The sequence below is a fragment of the Panonychus citri genome, unplaced genomic scaffold (genome assembly GCF_014898815.1).
Source record: "Panonychus citri isolate SS breed McGregor unplaced genomic scaffold, ASM1489881v1 Contig00049, whole genome shotgun sequence".
Classification (NCBI taxonomy): Eukaryota; Metazoa; Arthropoda; class Arachnida; order Trombidiformes; family Tetranychidae; genus Panonychus; species Panonychus citri.
In genome coordinates this window covers 177,229-194,492 of record NW_026515454.1, presented here as the reverse complement: position 1 = coordinate 194,492, position 17,264 = coordinate 177,229, and the positions used below count along the sequence as shown (strand labels likewise).

The window sequence follows — 17,264 nt, the reverse complement described above, 5'->3', positions numbered from 1 at the left end:
ACAGTTTCGAAAAAGAATAAAAAAAATCTCTACAAATAGGACAATCGGCTATTCTCACTGAAGAAAAAAAGACAACAAGGATTTTCTTTCTGATCGGTGTTTTTTTTTGTTCCAATTTACAAATTACTCTAAATTTATTCTAATTTCTTCATAATTAAGTCAATTAATCTCATCGTCAGTTGATTATCTCTTTTCTATAGATCACCGGTTAGAAGAAACAATAGACTGAGTAAGTAATTAGAGTTAATTGTTTTCTATTTACCTCTTGAAATATATTCTATTCTTCAAGCATGTTTTTTTTTAATTCTCTTTTTCTTAATTAATGGATTTTCTTTTTATCTCTCACCTTTTCTTTTAGATTAGATAGTCCGTTTGTTCGTGTTTTTCACCTAAGTAACATGATTTATCTCTGCTGATTTAACTAGTAATCGATAATCAAGATGTTCTCATTTGGAGAAAATGTATTTGGTGAACTATTTCGCTCTTCATCATCAACTGCCTCTTCTGCTTGTGTCAGTTTCCAAGCCATTTGTGCCATGTTAACCTTAATTCCAATTCTAATAGTATTTTCAAGTGGACCTAAGGTGGTCTTAGCTAATCAAGAATTAACTGTCTATCGTATGAAACACCACGATTGGCTGGGAAATCCTTATGGATCAAGAGCTTCGGTGATGAACTTGGAGATGAGAACGATATCAACTCTATCACAAAGCTATGCAAAAAAGTGTCTTCTAATCAGAATTAGCGAAATAATTAAATCATCGGAAACATTTGAAGATCTTTTAAAGAATCCAATGGTTGGTGGAATGTTGATCTTAGTTCCCAACAATTTAACCAATTTGGGTTCAAAAGTTCGTTCATCCATCTTGGCATTTGAGAAAACACTGGCTTCTCGTACATTCGATATTCCAATTTATTTTGGTAAAGAAAATTCTAATCTAATGGATATTTATCAAGAATTATCACTTAAATCGGATAATGTTAATGATGAACATCAGGGGAAGAAAAAATTTTTTGGTGTTGACTTTTTCAATGCTGTTCTCGCCAATGGTTACCAGTTATCGATTTCTGGTCCATCACCTAAACCGATCACTGATCCCATAATAACCAACATTGAATCTAAATTAACTGGAAGTAAAAGTGATGATCAATCACCGACAATTGTGATCGCTGCTCATTATGATGCTTCAGGAATTGCCTCAGGTCTTTCATATGGCGGTGATTCAAATGGAAGTGGAGTTGTCGCTCTACTTGAACTGATCAGACTTTTCTCTAAACTTTATAATAATCGTAAAAGTCAACCTGCCGTTAATTTGGTCTTTCTACTTTCGGGTGGTGGTAAATTTGGCTTTCTTGGTACCAAAAAATGGATCGAAGATCATTTAGACGTTAAAGAATCTGGTCTATTATCTGATGCCCAATTATCGATTTGTCTTGATTCCCTTGGTTCATCAACCACCTCATCTAAATCACTTTTCCTTCATTTACCCAGAATTCCAAAGGAAACCTCAATCACCCACCGATTGTATCATCAACTCAACGAGATCGCAACCAGTAAAGGTGCCGATGTTTCATTTGTCCCAGAAAAAACTTATCTCTCAGATGAATCACTAAATTGGGAACATGATCGATTCATCCAACGTCGTTTACCCTCTTTAACATTATCCACACTTCAAAATTCCAAGACCCTTAGTCGAACCAGTATTCTGGACACTTACGAAAGTGTCGATATTGACACTCTTTCGACAAACATTGAAATAATCGGTGAAACTTTGTCACGTTTAGTTTTCAACATTCGAAATCATTCAAGTTCTAGTATTTTCAAAGACGAACTTGGTGTTTCCAAACAATTTATCAGTTCCATGTTGAAACAGATCACATCCACCTCTCGGAGTCAACAAAATTTACTCACCTCATTAACCGGATCAACTTACAAGGTGTCCCCATTAATTTCCACCCTTTTCATGGCAATGAAACGATTTAGCAAAGATACTCGATATCAACATTTCCGAATGGACCGGAAAGAGCCTGAGATTGTTTTCTATGAACCAACACAATTAGCGACAAACATTTACAACATTAAACCAGCAATTTTTGACCTTTTCCTATCACTGGGAATAGTCTCTTACCTGTTGATTCTTTACCTATTCCTAACCAATTTCGAGACCATTCAGATGATAATTAAATCAATCAAATGTTCAGCAATCAAATCAACTGAAAACGGAACTTTATTAACCAAGTCCAAGTCTCAATGATTCAAGTTACAATTTAAATTAGCTTAAAGAGTAAACACAATTGTAACTCTTTCGATCAATAATAATATAATGTATCAATTTTTATATCTAACCAATTAAACTCTTATTTACAACCAGACAAAAAAGAAACAAATTAAATCGATTATCAATCATCATTATGATTCTTAGAATAAAAAAATGCTCGATAAATAGACTTATGGGCTATTCTCACGAAAGAAAAAAAGACAACAAGGATTCACTTTCTCATCTCTTAATGAGATGATCTTTGTCTCTTGTTTTCTTTTTAATTCTTAATCAATAATCTTAATTTAAATTAATTTTAATTTCTTTAATTAAGTGATTGATCTTATTGGCAAAATCTTATTTCTTAAATTATCAAAAGTTTAATTCGAAAGGAAGAAAAAATCGAGTAAGTAACAAGGGAAAATATTTTCTTCTTTTCATCTCTTCAGCTTTTTAAATCCAAATTTTTTTTTCTTTTCTCTTTTTTTTAGTTCTTATTGATTTTCTATGATTGAAATTTTTTCTCTATCTCTCTTTCTCTTTGCTTAATCTTTCATTAATTTATTCAAGAGATAACTTTGGCGATTGTTATTCTTTATCTACTGTTAAAAGCTAATCAATTGAACCGAGTAAATTGTTTGAAGATGAAAAGATTACAAACAGAAAATACCCAATTTATAGTGTAATTGTCATCGTAAGCACTCAAGTAATCGACTTGTAGTGATAAGATTATTCTCTTTTTTATCTTACCAATGAGAAATTTTATTTATCTATTTGTGTTCCTAAAATATCTAAACACAATTAGTTAAATATAGTCTCAATCAAACCTAATCACCTTGAGGAAAGTTCATTCCTCATTCTGATAGACAGAAAATTGAAGAAAATTCTTTCATTTTCTACCAAGTAACAAGCCCCTCACACTTAATTCAATACTCGTGGTTGTTTGATTAAAATTGTTACAATTTCAATTGAATGAGCCACGAAATCATCTTAAACAATCAACACAATCTAAATTGCAACAATTTAAATTGCTAATCCATCACATGTAATAACCACTGGCTATTAATTAGCACGAGTGTTGCGCCCTCAAGCCTTTTCCATCTCAAGCTTATTGTTTTCTTTTCACTTAAATTTTTGCTCCTCTTGTTAAAAGAACACCAATCAAATTTAATTTTAATTGTTTGCTGATAACTAATCTTAACCTCTTCTTGTAAGCTAATATTTCATCTTCATTTGCTCTCTCTCTCTCTCCTTCATCTTCCTCTCTCTTCCTCTCTTAAATCATCTCTATTCTAATCATCTTCCATTTTCAACCTTGCTCTTTGTTTTCACATTTTCACTTTCTCTCTCACCTTTGTTTTCATTTGTTCTCTTTGTCTCTCTCTCTCTCTTTATCTCGTCTCCTTAATAGATTTATATATCTCTCTCTCTCTCACACACAGTTTGGTGATATTTCTTGTATTTTAGAGAAACTGTTCAATCCACAAATTGTTCCTCTGGTTATTTATTGAATGATCGAATGAGGGACTTACAATCATCTAATAACAATACCAGTAACTCTTCAAGATTCAGAGTATTTCCTACCATGGGTACGTAATCCTTTATCTCTCTCACCCCATAATCATTTTTGCTATCTTATGATTTAGTCATTCGATTGGTTAATTTTTTTTTATTTCATTGCCCTCGGGTTATAATTTACTTTTGAAATATTTATCTCCCTCTATTGCTCTTTTTCATCATTACCTTTTTTCTCTCTTACTCACTTGCTCACTCACATTCTCTTTCCACTTTTTTCCTTTTGGTTTCACCTCCATCTTTGTTATTTATCTCATAATATTTATCTTTTTTTTCTGTCTCTTTTTGTTCTCTCTGTCGTTTTCTCACTACTCTGTCTATTTCTGTTTCTAATTTTATTTTCTTGATTTTCCTTTGTTTCTCTCCCTCTCTCTCACTCGCAGTTGTTAATTAATCATCAATTGCTCTTTAATTTTTATGATTTTCCCTTGATCTCTTTCTCTTTTTTTCTCATCTTTCTTTTTCTATTGACTTGTTAACCTTTGGGAAAACGAGAATCATTTTCCTCGTTTTTTTTCGCTGCCATTGATTCTCATTAATTCTCATTTTTAATCATCATTTTAATTTTCTCTCTAGCAACATCTCACAGAAGAGCTCAAGCCTCTCTGATGCCATCAAGTCAAAGTATAAGCCTATTACCAGTAACCAAATTCAGTCACCTATGGACGATCAAGAATTTCAGTTATATTCCAAGTGACACAGAATTTATATGCTGCCCCAATTTTTCACCTCCGGCATCAAAGGACAAATGGTTCATGAAATTGAGACCGAAAACATTGGATGAAACATCCGGTATTGAATACATTGGAATTCATCTATTTTTAAGGTACAGTGGTTGTTATATTGAGCCTTATCTCTCTCTCTCTCTCCCTCGGATATTAGTTATAACAAGAGTACAAAAATAACCAAGTCATCGTATTAACACAACTCAGAGTGTATTGGATTTCTCGCCCTTGTTGCTTTAATTAATCTCAAGAGAGAGAAAATGAGAGAGTTTGTGTGTGTGTTTATTTTGTGTCTTATTCCTTGATGAGATAGCTCTTGATCTCGTTTATTTATCTTCAAAATTATCTTCATTGGTCATCTACTTGTGCTTAATGACTTGGGTCATTTTTTTTATCTATTTGCACATTTTCTTATATTTTCAACAGGATTAATTTCAACTATTGAGCTAAATTAAGCCTACGTTTCTAATCGCACTTTATTTGTAAGAAAACACCTCACATGTTAATGTTGTCTCTCTCTCTCTATTATAGATTATCTAACTAGCTTTATTAATCTACTTTTGATCTAATCACGTGGAAATTTACCTTATTAGATCTCAAGTAGATTTAATTTTAATGTAGTTTATATGATAATTACGCACCAACATATACACACACATATGGTTTTACTGTGGTTGATCAGATGATCGTTTAAAGTTCAACCTTGTGATATCCTTTTTACTCATTGATTTTCTCATAATTTAAATTTTTTCTTTTTCTCTTTCAAAACAGATCATGTGAGGATAGGACAAAACAACAAGTTAGAGCTAAATATGTGATATCCGTTTTGGATGCTGAAGGTGATCCAAGATATACTGGTGAATGTAGTCGACATGAAGGAAGGATATTTAAAGCTGGAACAGAGGGTCATGGATACAAACTATTAGCACCAAGAGAATTACTTCTCAATCCAGCCAATAATATGCTTGGAACTGAAGATTCACTTCGTATTCTATGTGAAATCACCATGTTTGGTGAAGTAACTTCCTCCCTGGTTCCATGTCCTGACAATGAGCATATTGAGCTTACCTATCCAGAGGAAGCTTTAGCTCGACATTCAGTTACAAGTGACTTGGCCAATTTTTTTACCAATGGAGGTGAAAAGACGGACATTATTCTTGAAGGAAAAGATAAAGTTCAAGTTAAAGCTCATAAAATTATCTTGTCAATCAGATCAAAAGTGATTGGAGCCATGTTTTCACATGAAACCAAGGAAAAGGCTGAATCTAAAATTGAGATAAAAGATATTGATGGAGCCGTTTTAAGGGAGATGATTAATTTCATTTATACAGATAAAGTTGGTAATCTAGAAGAATATGCTTGTGACCTGTTAATCGCTGCGGACAAATATGATCTACCCAAGCTGAAAATGTTATGTGAACAATATTTAGCCTCTAAAGTTACTATTGAAACTTCAGGGGAAATTTTAGCTCTAGCAGATGCATGTAATAGTATTGAATTGAAGGATAAATGTTTGGAATTTGTGGTCAGAAATTCAGCTAAAATTGTCAATGCAGATTCATGGGATACTCAAGTGGGAAAAAGACCATCACTTTTTAAAGAAGCATTCGAGCTCATGGCAAAAAGACCAAGGCCCAATTAAACCACAACAATTAGAAAACTATAAATAAAACCAAAGGATTTTCCATCAATTACTATTTAGGAAAAAAAATAATCGGAAACGAGTTGTGCAATTTTCTTACAGCATAAAGTACAAGATGAAACGACATGAAAAGAAACACAAACAAAAGGAGTTTATGAGTAATTAATCATAACATTCAACAAAATGGAACATCAAATTAATCTACAGTTTCTCCTTTTCCTTTTTTCTCTTCAAAATCTCTTTCATTTTACAAGCTCTCTCTCTCTTTTTCCTTTAAATCATCTTTTCTATTTCTCTTTCTTTATTCTTAATCCTTTTCACTTAATCTTGTGCTCTGGTAAAAATTAACACAATGTTACATCTTACAAGAAGAACCAACTGACCGACCGCAAGTGATCCTGGTCTTGGTCATCATCCATCTATATTGTCGAGCTCAAATCGAAAATGGGCTTTTAATGTTCTGAAAAAAAACTATCCTATTTAATTCGCCATTTGTTCAACTTCCACCTCTTCTCTCTCTCTCTCTCTCTCTCTCTCACCACGTTTTCTCCTTTTTGGCCTTTGTTTACAAAGAAAAAAAAGCGATTCTTGCAAACGATTGTCGACCTTTTCGAAAACCATCTTATACATAACATACATCTCTACATATTATATATATTTCTATTTGTAAACCAACTACATCATTTTATGAATGGTATAAGCGCTTGTCCATTATGTTTTTTTTTCACTGTATAACTTTTTTCGACTCGTCTCCCTCTCCCTCTCTCCCTCTCTCACTCTCTCCCACCTTCGGCTACAATTGTTTCCTTTTCCTCCCCAAACAATGTTTGTGTTCTCTCCCTTCTCACTTTTCTTTTCTGCATCTTTCTTTCCTCTCTTTTACAGATTATTTCTCAATAAAGACTAGAGAAAGAAAAAGACAATTTAGCAATATAATTAACCTAATTGTTAACAATTTATTTCATTTTATTGCGATTTTACATTTTGTTTTGTTTTGGAAAACTTTTCAAAGGAAATTGTATTGATCTGAAATTTTGGATAATTTTTCAATTATCTTATCCTGAAGTGTCTCACGATCAACGTAATTTAATTTGCCCGATTCAATTGACTTAATTGCTTTATCAAGTAAATCGTTGGCTGATGTTAAAACCATCGGAATTGAAGGTAATCCATTGATCATTTCAATGACTGTTTCATTAACTGGTTTCCTAATTGTTGTTGGAGCTTCCATCTTGTTAAATCCTCCAGGTGAATGCATAAAATATGATGGATTGTGTTTAGCAATTAAATCAAAATCAAAGGCCAATCTCATTGGTTTAATCATTTCCTCCCATTCATCATAAAGGTGATACAAAACTGTTGACATTAATTTTTCCGTCTCATCGATTAATTCATGTTCCAAATCAAGGGAATCAAGATCCATTGATGGTCCATAATTAAGTCGACGTTTAAATACACGTTCAAGTTGCGCTTGTTTCACATTTGATTGGGAATCCAGTCGACGGACATTGTCCAGTACTTTTCTCATCAGGTCAAGTCCACCGCCGTTCGTGAAAGCGGCTAAAACGTAAGAAGCTTCAACCTCAGAAATACGAGGTTGACAATTAACTGATTGTGAAAAGAGAAAAACATTGATTAAAATGGAAAAGAATAAAATTCCAATCACTTGATACATATTTCAACAATTAACGTTAACTTTTGATGAAAGATACAAGTTAATTACTTGATAATAACAATTCAACTAATGAGAAGATCATTTTTTTTGTCTTGTTACCAAATAATCAATTTTCAAATTGTTGATGGTTTTTTTGTTATGTGGGTATGAAAATGATGAGGGTTACAACTCATTTACCTAATTAATTGAGTTTATAATTGATTAGGTATTCAATTAATTCATCTGATTGTTAATCAACAATTCAGTGTTTATTTGGTTGGGTGAATTGTAATATAAACAAGAGGTGAGAAAGGCTCAGGTAATCAATTGATTTAGAGATGGTAGGATAACAATCAGAGTGAATTAATTTAAATCATGATGGAAATTAATGTCACATCATGTATGGGTTATTGCTTATTACAGGGTGAACATGAAAATAGAAGATTAATTTAGTTGATTGATTAGATTTGTCCGACACTGAGTAGTTTACGTTTCTTTGCCGTATTCATGTAAGGTCGAAGTGTCCATTCAGTTTGAGCGATGTCTTCGTTTTCCAGAGTTCCAAGTTTAATTTGGTACAATTTCATCTCAAATCTTGGACCAGCTTCCGTTAATTCAATTTTACCGTCCACTTTTTTGTAAGTATGATGGCGAAATGAAATATAATCATCGACATTTGCAAAAGTGATTACTCTTTTACTATCTTCCTTTGGAACTGGGAATAAAAATTTCAATATATTGGTTATCCTTTTACCTAATTTTGAAGTTAATTCATGGAATATGAGATGTGGATAAGCTTCCGACATTTTATCAATCCCCTGGATATCATGTCTCATTACAACATTAGCCAATTGAAAGTAAGCAGTTGGACCAAAGGGAAGGTGAGAGATAATTAAACCATCAGGGCGACCACGAGTCTCATGGACAACAATAAAATCGGTTACATTGTTACTCCTACAGGCTTCAAATAACTTTTTAACATCATAATTACCACGATTGATTCTTTGAGAATTAGGAAAAAGTAGCTTCATCTCAGCGGCAAATTGTTTCAATCGTGAACTTGGATCACGTGAAGTTGTAATAACAATTTTGGGATCTTCGACACCAGCCCATCGATATTCATCATCTTCATGGCTTGTAACCTGTTCACCTCCATCATCATCTAAATCGGCAACTTTACTTAAAGAAATAGCACCACGTCTAAGCTCAGTTGGAATTGGTTCATTCGATTCCAAGGCTTCTCTAATTTTCTTCTTCTTCTCCTCTGAAGATCTTTTTTTTTCCTCAACCGATTTTCGGAATAAATATTCTCGCCTTAATCTCTGTTGTTGACGAATCATTTTCAAACTTCACCAACAATAGAACAATCAAGAAAACAATTATTAACCAAAAAGAATTCGAAAACAATCACAACAATTAAATTAATTTCAACGAAAACAAAATGAAACCAACATGTGAAAATTTCCACATTTAAATTAATCAGCTGAACGAAACTATCGATACATCGATCAACATGTTCGATTATCAATAGTGGAAAGAAAGAGAAAAGAACAAAAAAGAAAGAGAATAACCTGGCGCCATCTGTTGGTTGGAAATATTTCTAAAGAAATTGAAATTTTTCCATCAACTCTGAAAATCTAAATGTTTCCCCTTTCAAATCAATCACAGATTCTTAATTCATGTAAATTAAATTAACCAACAATCAAATCATCAACCTAAATATAAATTGTTAAGTGACATTCACACACATACACATCTAAAATATGATTACTTCGGAAGTGCATTAGTGATTATATCCGGTAAACAATTAAGTGTTGACTAAATGATTGGTGTTAATTAAGTTTTACAAAACAACAATAATAAAGTAACATTCAGATTGTAATGATTAGTGATTTGTTTTTATATTATTTTCGAGCCGATGAGACGATGTAACCATTTAGATAGATATATTTATCTTGGTGATTAACAACAATTAGAGAAAACCAAATAGAAATCAATTTGTGTTGTTACAAATTCCCAAAGGTTGAACCAGAAAAAAAAGAGAAAAGAAAATTTTTTTTTTCTATTGAGATAATTCTGGTTAATCTATTGTCAGAATTGTAAACTTCATCCATATTATCATCATTATTATTGTTTTATTATTTGATAATCTTCAACTTTTTCCTCAGCTTGTGTCTACGTGATTATCATTCCATATCATAAATATATGAATTCACCTTCACCAATTGAAATTATCAACATCATCCATGTTCCTGATTACTGGTTATAAATACTCAACTCTGAGATTTTTTTTTCTCTCTCACACTGAGGGTCAAAGGGAAAGAATAACAAAAGATAAAAGGAAACAAAAATAGTTACATGATTATTGAATCTATTGACTAGAAGTAAAAAGATGAGAGAGAGAAAAAACTTCACTCTCTCCATGTGATTACTCAAGTTCCCCACCCACTGAACTTTTCAGTTGACTTTTTATGTTGCTTGTGTTTCCCTTTGTCATTTCTTGAAAGTTTTTTTTTTCTCTCTCTCTCTCTCTCTCTCTCCTCTCTTGTAGTTATTGTCCATTGTCACCAGAAAGCCTTTGGTAATATTAAATAAATACTGGACATGATTGGACAACAGGGAGTGTGTTTAAAGGAAGTACAAAGAAATAATCTCACACCAACAAACAGATTCAGAATTGGAAGTTGATCAAAATTTTTGTCGTTTTCAAAGATAAAAAAAAACGTTGCAATTTTCATCTTCCATTGGTGACCATCATCATCATCATGGTCAATCATGATAACTTGACAGAGAAAAAGAAAGAAAAATATTTATTCTGTCTCTCCATATAATATATATTACTTTTCCATAGGAATACAAACTATTATCATCTTCATCTATCTGATCATCTGAAACTTTTTTCTCTCTCTCTCTTCTTATCCTTCATCATCATCATCATCATCATCATCATGAAGACAAAGTTTCAACGTGACTTGGATTATGTAGTTGAAACTTTTTCCTTTTCAATTCTATTTATTTTACTTTTTTTTTAGTTTTTATTTTCATTGTTTTCCCATGTTAACTATTCAATTTACAGGGTTCAATCATCTAACTGTATCTTTCCTTTCAGTTATCAGCATGATGATGATGATAATCATCAAGTATAACTTGAGATTCCAAGATTCAGCTTATGGGAGATGAAAATTGAACCCAAGAATTGTTGATGGATTCAGATTCAAATGTAATATACAAAATAGACATATTATTATTTATATAACATTTAAATTGGAATGAGAAAGAAGAAAAAATTTCCTCATTCAATATCATATATATCTTATGAGAATGGAAATGATTATCATGGATACTAATGATGATTAGAATTGTAATAATAATAACGATGATAATGATGCCCTGAAGGTTCAAACTAATCACAATTTTCATCCTGAAAATTGAAACACAAGAACATATATCAAATGATTGATAATGAAAAGAATTTACTTTTTCAAAACTTTGAGTTCACAAAAAGTTCTGACAAAAAAGTTGAGTAGAACTTTTTTTCCTCCTTCTCTTCAAGTAAATTATTATTTCGTATCATTATCATCATCATCATCATGTAATCATCATTTGTAAGCATAAAATGAATGATTTTGAACAATATTAATATTTAATTGCCGTTGGGTGACAACTAAATGATTTTCCAGTGGAAAAATTTCAACTTGATCGAAATGAAATCTAAATAAATATCATGATTATCGTTGAGATAATTTTCATGAATAACATTCATCCTGATCAATGAAAACTCAAGAATAACAATTAACTAGGATTAGTAATCAGCATCATGTTGATTGGGAATAAAAAAAAACTTTCAAACAATCAACCAACTTTAAAATACATGATCGTTGTAGGAGCAAATCTGATTTGTTGATTTAGTTTTCCTAATATCTAATCAATAAGTTTAATATTGTATTGAGAAAAAATCTCATTCATAATAATGATAACCGATATCATGGTGATTGTGAATGCTGAAATTGAAATGAAATTTGTTTGTTTCTTGTCAACTCATTGATTGGTTTTGTATTGAATGGGAAAAGATAATGTTTTTCACTGAGATGATGAGGATGAGGATGAAATTGTCTTTACCATTGTAGTTGTTGTTTATTGGGTCTAAACATTATTATCATTATTATTTTACTGTTTATCTGTTTCATTTCTATGCTTTTATGTGCCTCTTGTCAAATCAACCTGATCAATAGCAGCTCAATCCAATTATCTTTAACTGTTAATGGTTAAATTGACAGAAATAAAAATTCTCTGACTTTTCTTCCTCATCTCTTTCATTTGTATCACCATCATCATCACCATCATCATCCGCATCCTTTTCACATCTCACTCAATATATATAATAAGAAAAAAATTTTCTTCTCTTTTAGTAACAAAAGGATGACGATGAAAGAGACTGAGATGATGGAGATAAGTGAGAGATGAAGATGAAGATGCTAAGACTATGATGATGATGATGATGATGATGATGAGATTGAGAAGTAAGATTGATTATGAAGCTGTTGATTGGATGAGAATCAATGTTTCTTTTTTGTTGATCAATTAACTGATCAACGAAAGTTTAACTTGAATGTAAACATAGAAAATAGTTATCATCATGTCTTCTTGTATCATTCTTATCCATCTTCCTTCATCATCATCATCTACTCATATCTCATCTTATCATCATTCTTAGCACGTAGTCTTAGTAAACCCAAAATTTTATGGTTAATTTATGGTTCCTTAAGCACATTCACACCTCTTGTCAAATGAGCATGAGGCGAACTTATTTCCATGAAAAATTTATCATCGTCAGAACTTTTTTCAGCAGAGAAAATAAAACAAAATTAGACTCACACAAAGCTAGAAAACCAGTTGAAGATATTACATGAACAGATAACAGAATCATCATGATAATCAAATTCATGTATATGCAATGTGATACTCACCGATTTCAATATAATATATAAGGTGACAAATTGAACTGAAATTGTTTCTCTCTCGCTCTCTCGTGGTAAAAGTAATTGTAACAATCAATTTGCAATTTAAATTATTATCACTTGTCATTCATTAATATGATCTAAAAGAAAACAGTTGAAAAATCAATTGATGACAACAATTTATTATTTAAGTTACATAGTTACATGTTGATTATCACCATGATGATTACAATTAAAGTGATTATCATTAATAATCTGATAACCTGGATAAATAATGTTCATTGATTGATTATAATGATTAGAGTCTTCTTAATGATAATCAAGATACATAAATGGCTAATGGGTTTGATTATTATTATTATTATTAATCAATGGGAAAGGATGAAAATGGTTACAATTTGGTTTCTATCGGGTTAGTTGATTAGTTAATTTAGTTAATAAATGTTACATGTATTGATGAATGTGACTGATTTTTGTCTTTATCATATGGAAAAGGAAACTGTCTATTTACAGTCCATTTACTTGATCTTTGTGAAAGTAACAAACAATTTGATCTGCTTTTATGTATATATATCAATGGAAAGGGTAAAAAGAAAGTGGAAATAGAGAGAAACGTAAAGAGGAAACGGAAATGATGCTTGGATTGACACACGAGCAAGAGGAGGAGGAAGAAAGAGATGATGATGATGAAGGTGGAGGTTGAAAAGATAAAAGGAAAAAAAGATGAAGTAATAGATATAAAAACGATAGAAAATGTATTATAATTGATTGACAATTAATGGAAGCTAAAGTTCAATTCATTGGAATGGAAAATAACTTTATCATGGAATCAGAATCAGAATTACTCATGAGATAAAAGAAAGAGAAAATTTCTCTTTCTTTTATTCTAACAAGGAAACAGCTCATTATGATTTAACTGATTGTGTGTGTGTGTGTAGATGTTTAAATAACAGTAAATTTTGATTCGCTGATTTAGCAAAGTTATTGTATAAACAATTAAATTGGTAACTGTAATTATATTGGGACAGTTTGTGTTTAAATTGTGTGTCTTTCAATGTTTACACTCAATTGCAATTTAATTACAATTGATAAAAGTCCAACAATTGAAATGTTATACTCAACTTTGAGTGGGTGTAAAGTTCAATTTAATTACTGTCATCATCATTATTTAATTATTGTATCATCATCATCATCATTTCATGGTGATTAAGGATTGATTTGTTTTCCTTTTTCTCAATGATTGTTAGTTTTTATTTTGGAGTTCGTTTCAGTTTTGTTGACATTTGCATTCTTATTGTCATCAATATGATGACGATGATGATGGAAATGAAGATGAAGATAAGGATGAGGATGAAGATGAAAGTTTTGGTAAGATGGATGAGAAAAAGTAAATTGATTGGTTAACAATGGAAATCAAGAATCTCAATAACAGTAAACAGAGAAAGAGAGAGAGAGAGAGAGAGAGAGAGAGAGAGAGAGAGAGAGAGAGAGAGAGAGAGACTGATAGACTTAATCAATTGTTAGTTAAGTAATAGAAAAGTTAAATTGATTTAATAGGATTTTGCTTCCATCATCATTTATTGATTGTTATCACTGTGATCAGGTGAAGGTGGTGTTGATGTTTGGTGTGGATTCTGTGAAATTTCAAGTATATTTCATGGATGCTGTTGATTTACCGTTAATCAAATCGTCATGGAGTTAACAGTGTTTATGTGAACGATATGATAATCATTTGAATGATTGTGTTGATGAAGATAAGATGATAACTTATATTATAGAGAAGATTTTTTTTCTCTTCTTTTTTTCTGATTATCTTAATTCTGGTTCATTATTTTTCTCTTTTTGGGCTTTTTTTTTCTTCACCTTGTTCACCAGTCAACGAGAAATTATCATGATAATTCTGTGTCATTTAAATATCTTTTTTTTTCTCTATCTTTCCTCTCTTTTTATCTTCTCTCTGCTTCTCTTATCATCATTCTCATCATCTTATTTTTCTTCCCTGGTTTTCAATCCTCCTGAGTAAATGAAATCAATTTCCTCTTATTTTGTTCATTCTTAGTAATACAAATCAAATGACATTTCAAGTTACCATGTTTGTCAATTAACCAGTTTCAACCATCTAAAAATCATCAACAACATGAAGATTAAGAAGATGAGGATTGAAGATGATACAATGAGAGAGAGAGAGAGAGAGAGAGAGATCTAGAGATTCTCATTAGTATAATATGATGATGATAATGATAATGTCAAGGATGATAAGAATGAGAAATTCACAACATTTCAGTTTCAGGATAAGATGATAATGTGATAATAATCATTGAATTATATTCATGAACAACATGAGATGAGATATGAGATGTGATGATAATTCAAGGTGGGGATGGAGATTAAAAGTTGATATTAACAATTTTTACAAAAGGGAGTTTTCTCTCTCATTCTCTCTCATGGTTTGAGTAATTTGTCATGGGAAAAAGAAGACAGAGAAAAAGAAAGAGAAAAAGCTTTCAGGATAAGAAGAGTCTGAAGAATTCACATTGAACCTGAAGAATCAGAATCAAGGATTGAAAATTATCTTCAGTTGATGAAGTTAACGAAATTAGAGAAAGAAAAGAAAATCTAACAAATGATGAGAGGACACAAGGGAAAATTCATCATCATCATCATCATCCTCATCCTCAGTACTTTCTTTTGTATCTGGCTAGTCAGAGAGAGAGAGAGAGTTTTAAGATGATGAAGGATGAGAAGGGGAAGATGAAGTTGAGACTGATTATCATGATGATAATTATGATGGACTACATTAAAGCTTTTGACACAAATTAAAACTCATCTCAAAGGATTTCAACATTTCATTTATACAATAATCACCATCATCATTATCATCATAATAAGCATATGATATTATTCATATTAAGTATGTCCAAATAACAATCACCATTCACTTTGTTGATTATTATAACGGTAAATATAAAGTGAAAGTGGGCCAGGGGGAGGAAAAGGCTTTAACTTTCTTAGAGATCAGTGGACCTTGATAAAAGTGTCCACTGTCCAGCCAATCAAAAAGTAAAAGTAAAAAAAATCTCACCATCATCTAGTCATCATCATTATTTTCAATATTCACTCTCTCATCCATCATGATATTCAAAGAGTACATGATGATGATGAATCCCCAACGAAAGTCACTATGCTCCTCATCCTTTTGTCCAATCAATCTGGACATTCAATTTTCACTCTGCCATCATCATCACACTTTAATTTTAATCATCATCATCTTCATCTACTTGTTCATAATTATAATTCATTCATCTTTTCATTATTCTCATCATTTATTGACTGACATTCTCATACATTTACTCACTTTAATGTATCATCACTTGAGTAACATACAGAGTACAATGTATATGTAGAGAGGAACCCAAAAGGAAAAAGAAGATAAAAAAGAAACTAGGTCATCATCATCATCATCTTCTTCTTCTTCCATATCGAGTTTTTCCTTGTTTCATTTATAGCAATCACCTTCATCTCAGCTGTTTCTCCACCCACTTTTCTTTTCCATGATGAATTCATGATAATCATACAATCAGAAACTCAATGTAAATGACAGAATATAAAATATTTTTATTCAAAGTCATTGGTTGATTGTTACCATGATAATCCTTCAGTAATACACCCTGAGTGCTCTTGAGTTGATTGTCTACGTTTTTTTGTTCATTCTCCTTCTGCATCATTATCATTAAGATTAATTAGTTTACATCAGTTCATCTGAATATCTTTCTATTAGACTTACTGAAGAATATATATAGATTATCATGAGGATTCATTGGGAACATCGTTGGTCATCAAAAAGGACAGAAAAAGATTTTCAAGAGGCTCTCGAATCCATGCAACTTGATCAACAATCTGAATTCACATTCAATAGAATTTATTTTTCCTCATCTTCTTTTACTATTTTCTACCAGAATTTTAATAATTCATTTGGAACATGATCATAATTCATGATATTTGGTGTTACCAAAAGGAATATCTCTCTTCTTCCTCCTCGTCTTCTCCATCTTTCTCTTTCCTAACAAATTGAAATTTTCTCCTGGTTCTTTTTCCCACTCCCACTTCCCTATTCATCCCTAGTTATATATTCTCTCTCTCTCTCTCTCTCTCTCCATCCTTCTCCTTCTCCTTCTCCTTCTCCCTCTCTTCTTTTCTTATACATATTGATTGATCTGAATAACAATGGTAAGAGAAGAAGAAGAAAAAAAGTTCCAACTTGTCAGATAACCTGAGCAAGAGCATTCAGAATCTGTTGAGTGTATAAATATATATATTCAAGGCAGAGAAGCACAAAAAGCTTCATGAAATTTACCATGAAACAGGTAACAACTTTCATAACAATATCAACACACACAAAAAGCTCACAACTTGAGTTACAAGTTATAACTGGAACCAAGAATATAACTTGAT

General features: G+C 31.5%; 3 protein-coding genes across 4 annotated transcripts; 2 read left to right on the top strand and 1 right to left on the bottom strand.

Moving 5' to 3' along the window:
* Positions 1–76: 76 nt before the first annotated feature.
* On the top strand, positions 77–2,384 carry LOC128385523 (nicalin-1-like). The gene is made up of 2 exons (XM_053344395.1): positions 77–229; positions 359–2,384. Exon 2 carries the CDS (start codon positions 441–443, stop codon positions 2,253–2,255), a length of 1,815 nt encoding a protein of 604 aa, XP_053200370.1. The 5' UTR covers positions 77–229; positions 359–440; the 3' UTR covers positions 2,256–2,384.
* Positions 2,385–2,510: 126 nt separating this feature from the next.
* Positions 2,511–7,136, top strand: LOC128385525 (speckle-type POZ protein-like). 2 transcript variants are annotated; one of them, XM_053344398.1, is made up of 4 exons: positions 2,511–2,664; positions 3,701–3,847; positions 4,410–4,659; positions 5,330–7,136. In XM_053344398.1, exons 2-4 carry the CDS (start codon positions 3,778–3,780, stop codon positions 6,198–6,200), a joined length of 1,191 nt encoding a protein of 396 aa, XP_053200373.1. In that variant the 5' UTR covers positions 2,511–2,664; positions 3,701–3,777; the 3' UTR covers positions 6,201–7,136. The 2 variants fall into 2 exon arrangements, with proteins under 2 accessions (XP_053200373.1, XP_053200374.1); XM_053344399.1 differs by lacking the exon at positions 2,511–2,664 and adding an exon at positions 3,237–3,468.
* A 940-nt stretch (positions 7,137–8,076) lies between these two features.
* Positions 8,077–9,331, bottom strand: LOC128385526 (U3 small nucleolar ribonucleoprotein protein IMP4-like). The gene has a single exon (XM_053344400.1). The coding sequence runs from the start codon at positions 9,192–9,194 to the stop codon at positions 8,316–8,318; it is 879 nt and encodes a 292-aa protein (XP_053200375.1). The 5' UTR covers positions 9,195–9,331; the 3' UTR covers positions 8,077–8,315.
* Between the last annotated feature and the right edge of the window lie 7,933 nt (positions 9,332–17,264).

Excerpts from the sequence above, each read along its gene's own strand:
- LOC128385523 (XM_053344395.1), top strand. The coding sequence starts at position 441 with ATGTTCTCATTTGGAGAAAATGTATTTGGTGAACTATTTCGCTCTTCA.
- LOC128385525 (XM_053344398.1), top strand. The coding sequence starts at position 3,778 with ATGAGGGACTTACAATCATCTAATAACAATACCAGTAACTCTTCAAGA. Across the intron at positions 3,848-4,409 it reads CAGAGTATTTCCTACCATGG|CAACATCTCACAGAAGAGCT; the intron begins GTACGTAATCCT and ends TTTTCTCTCTAG. Across the intron at positions 4,660-5,329 it reads GGAATTCATCTATTTTTAAG|ATCATGTGAGGATAGGACAA; the intron begins GTACAGTGGTTG and ends CTTTCAAAACAG.
- LOC128385526 (XM_053344400.1), bottom strand. The coding sequence starts at position 9,194 with ATGATTCGTCAACAACAGAGATTAAGGCGAGAATATTTATTCCGAAAA.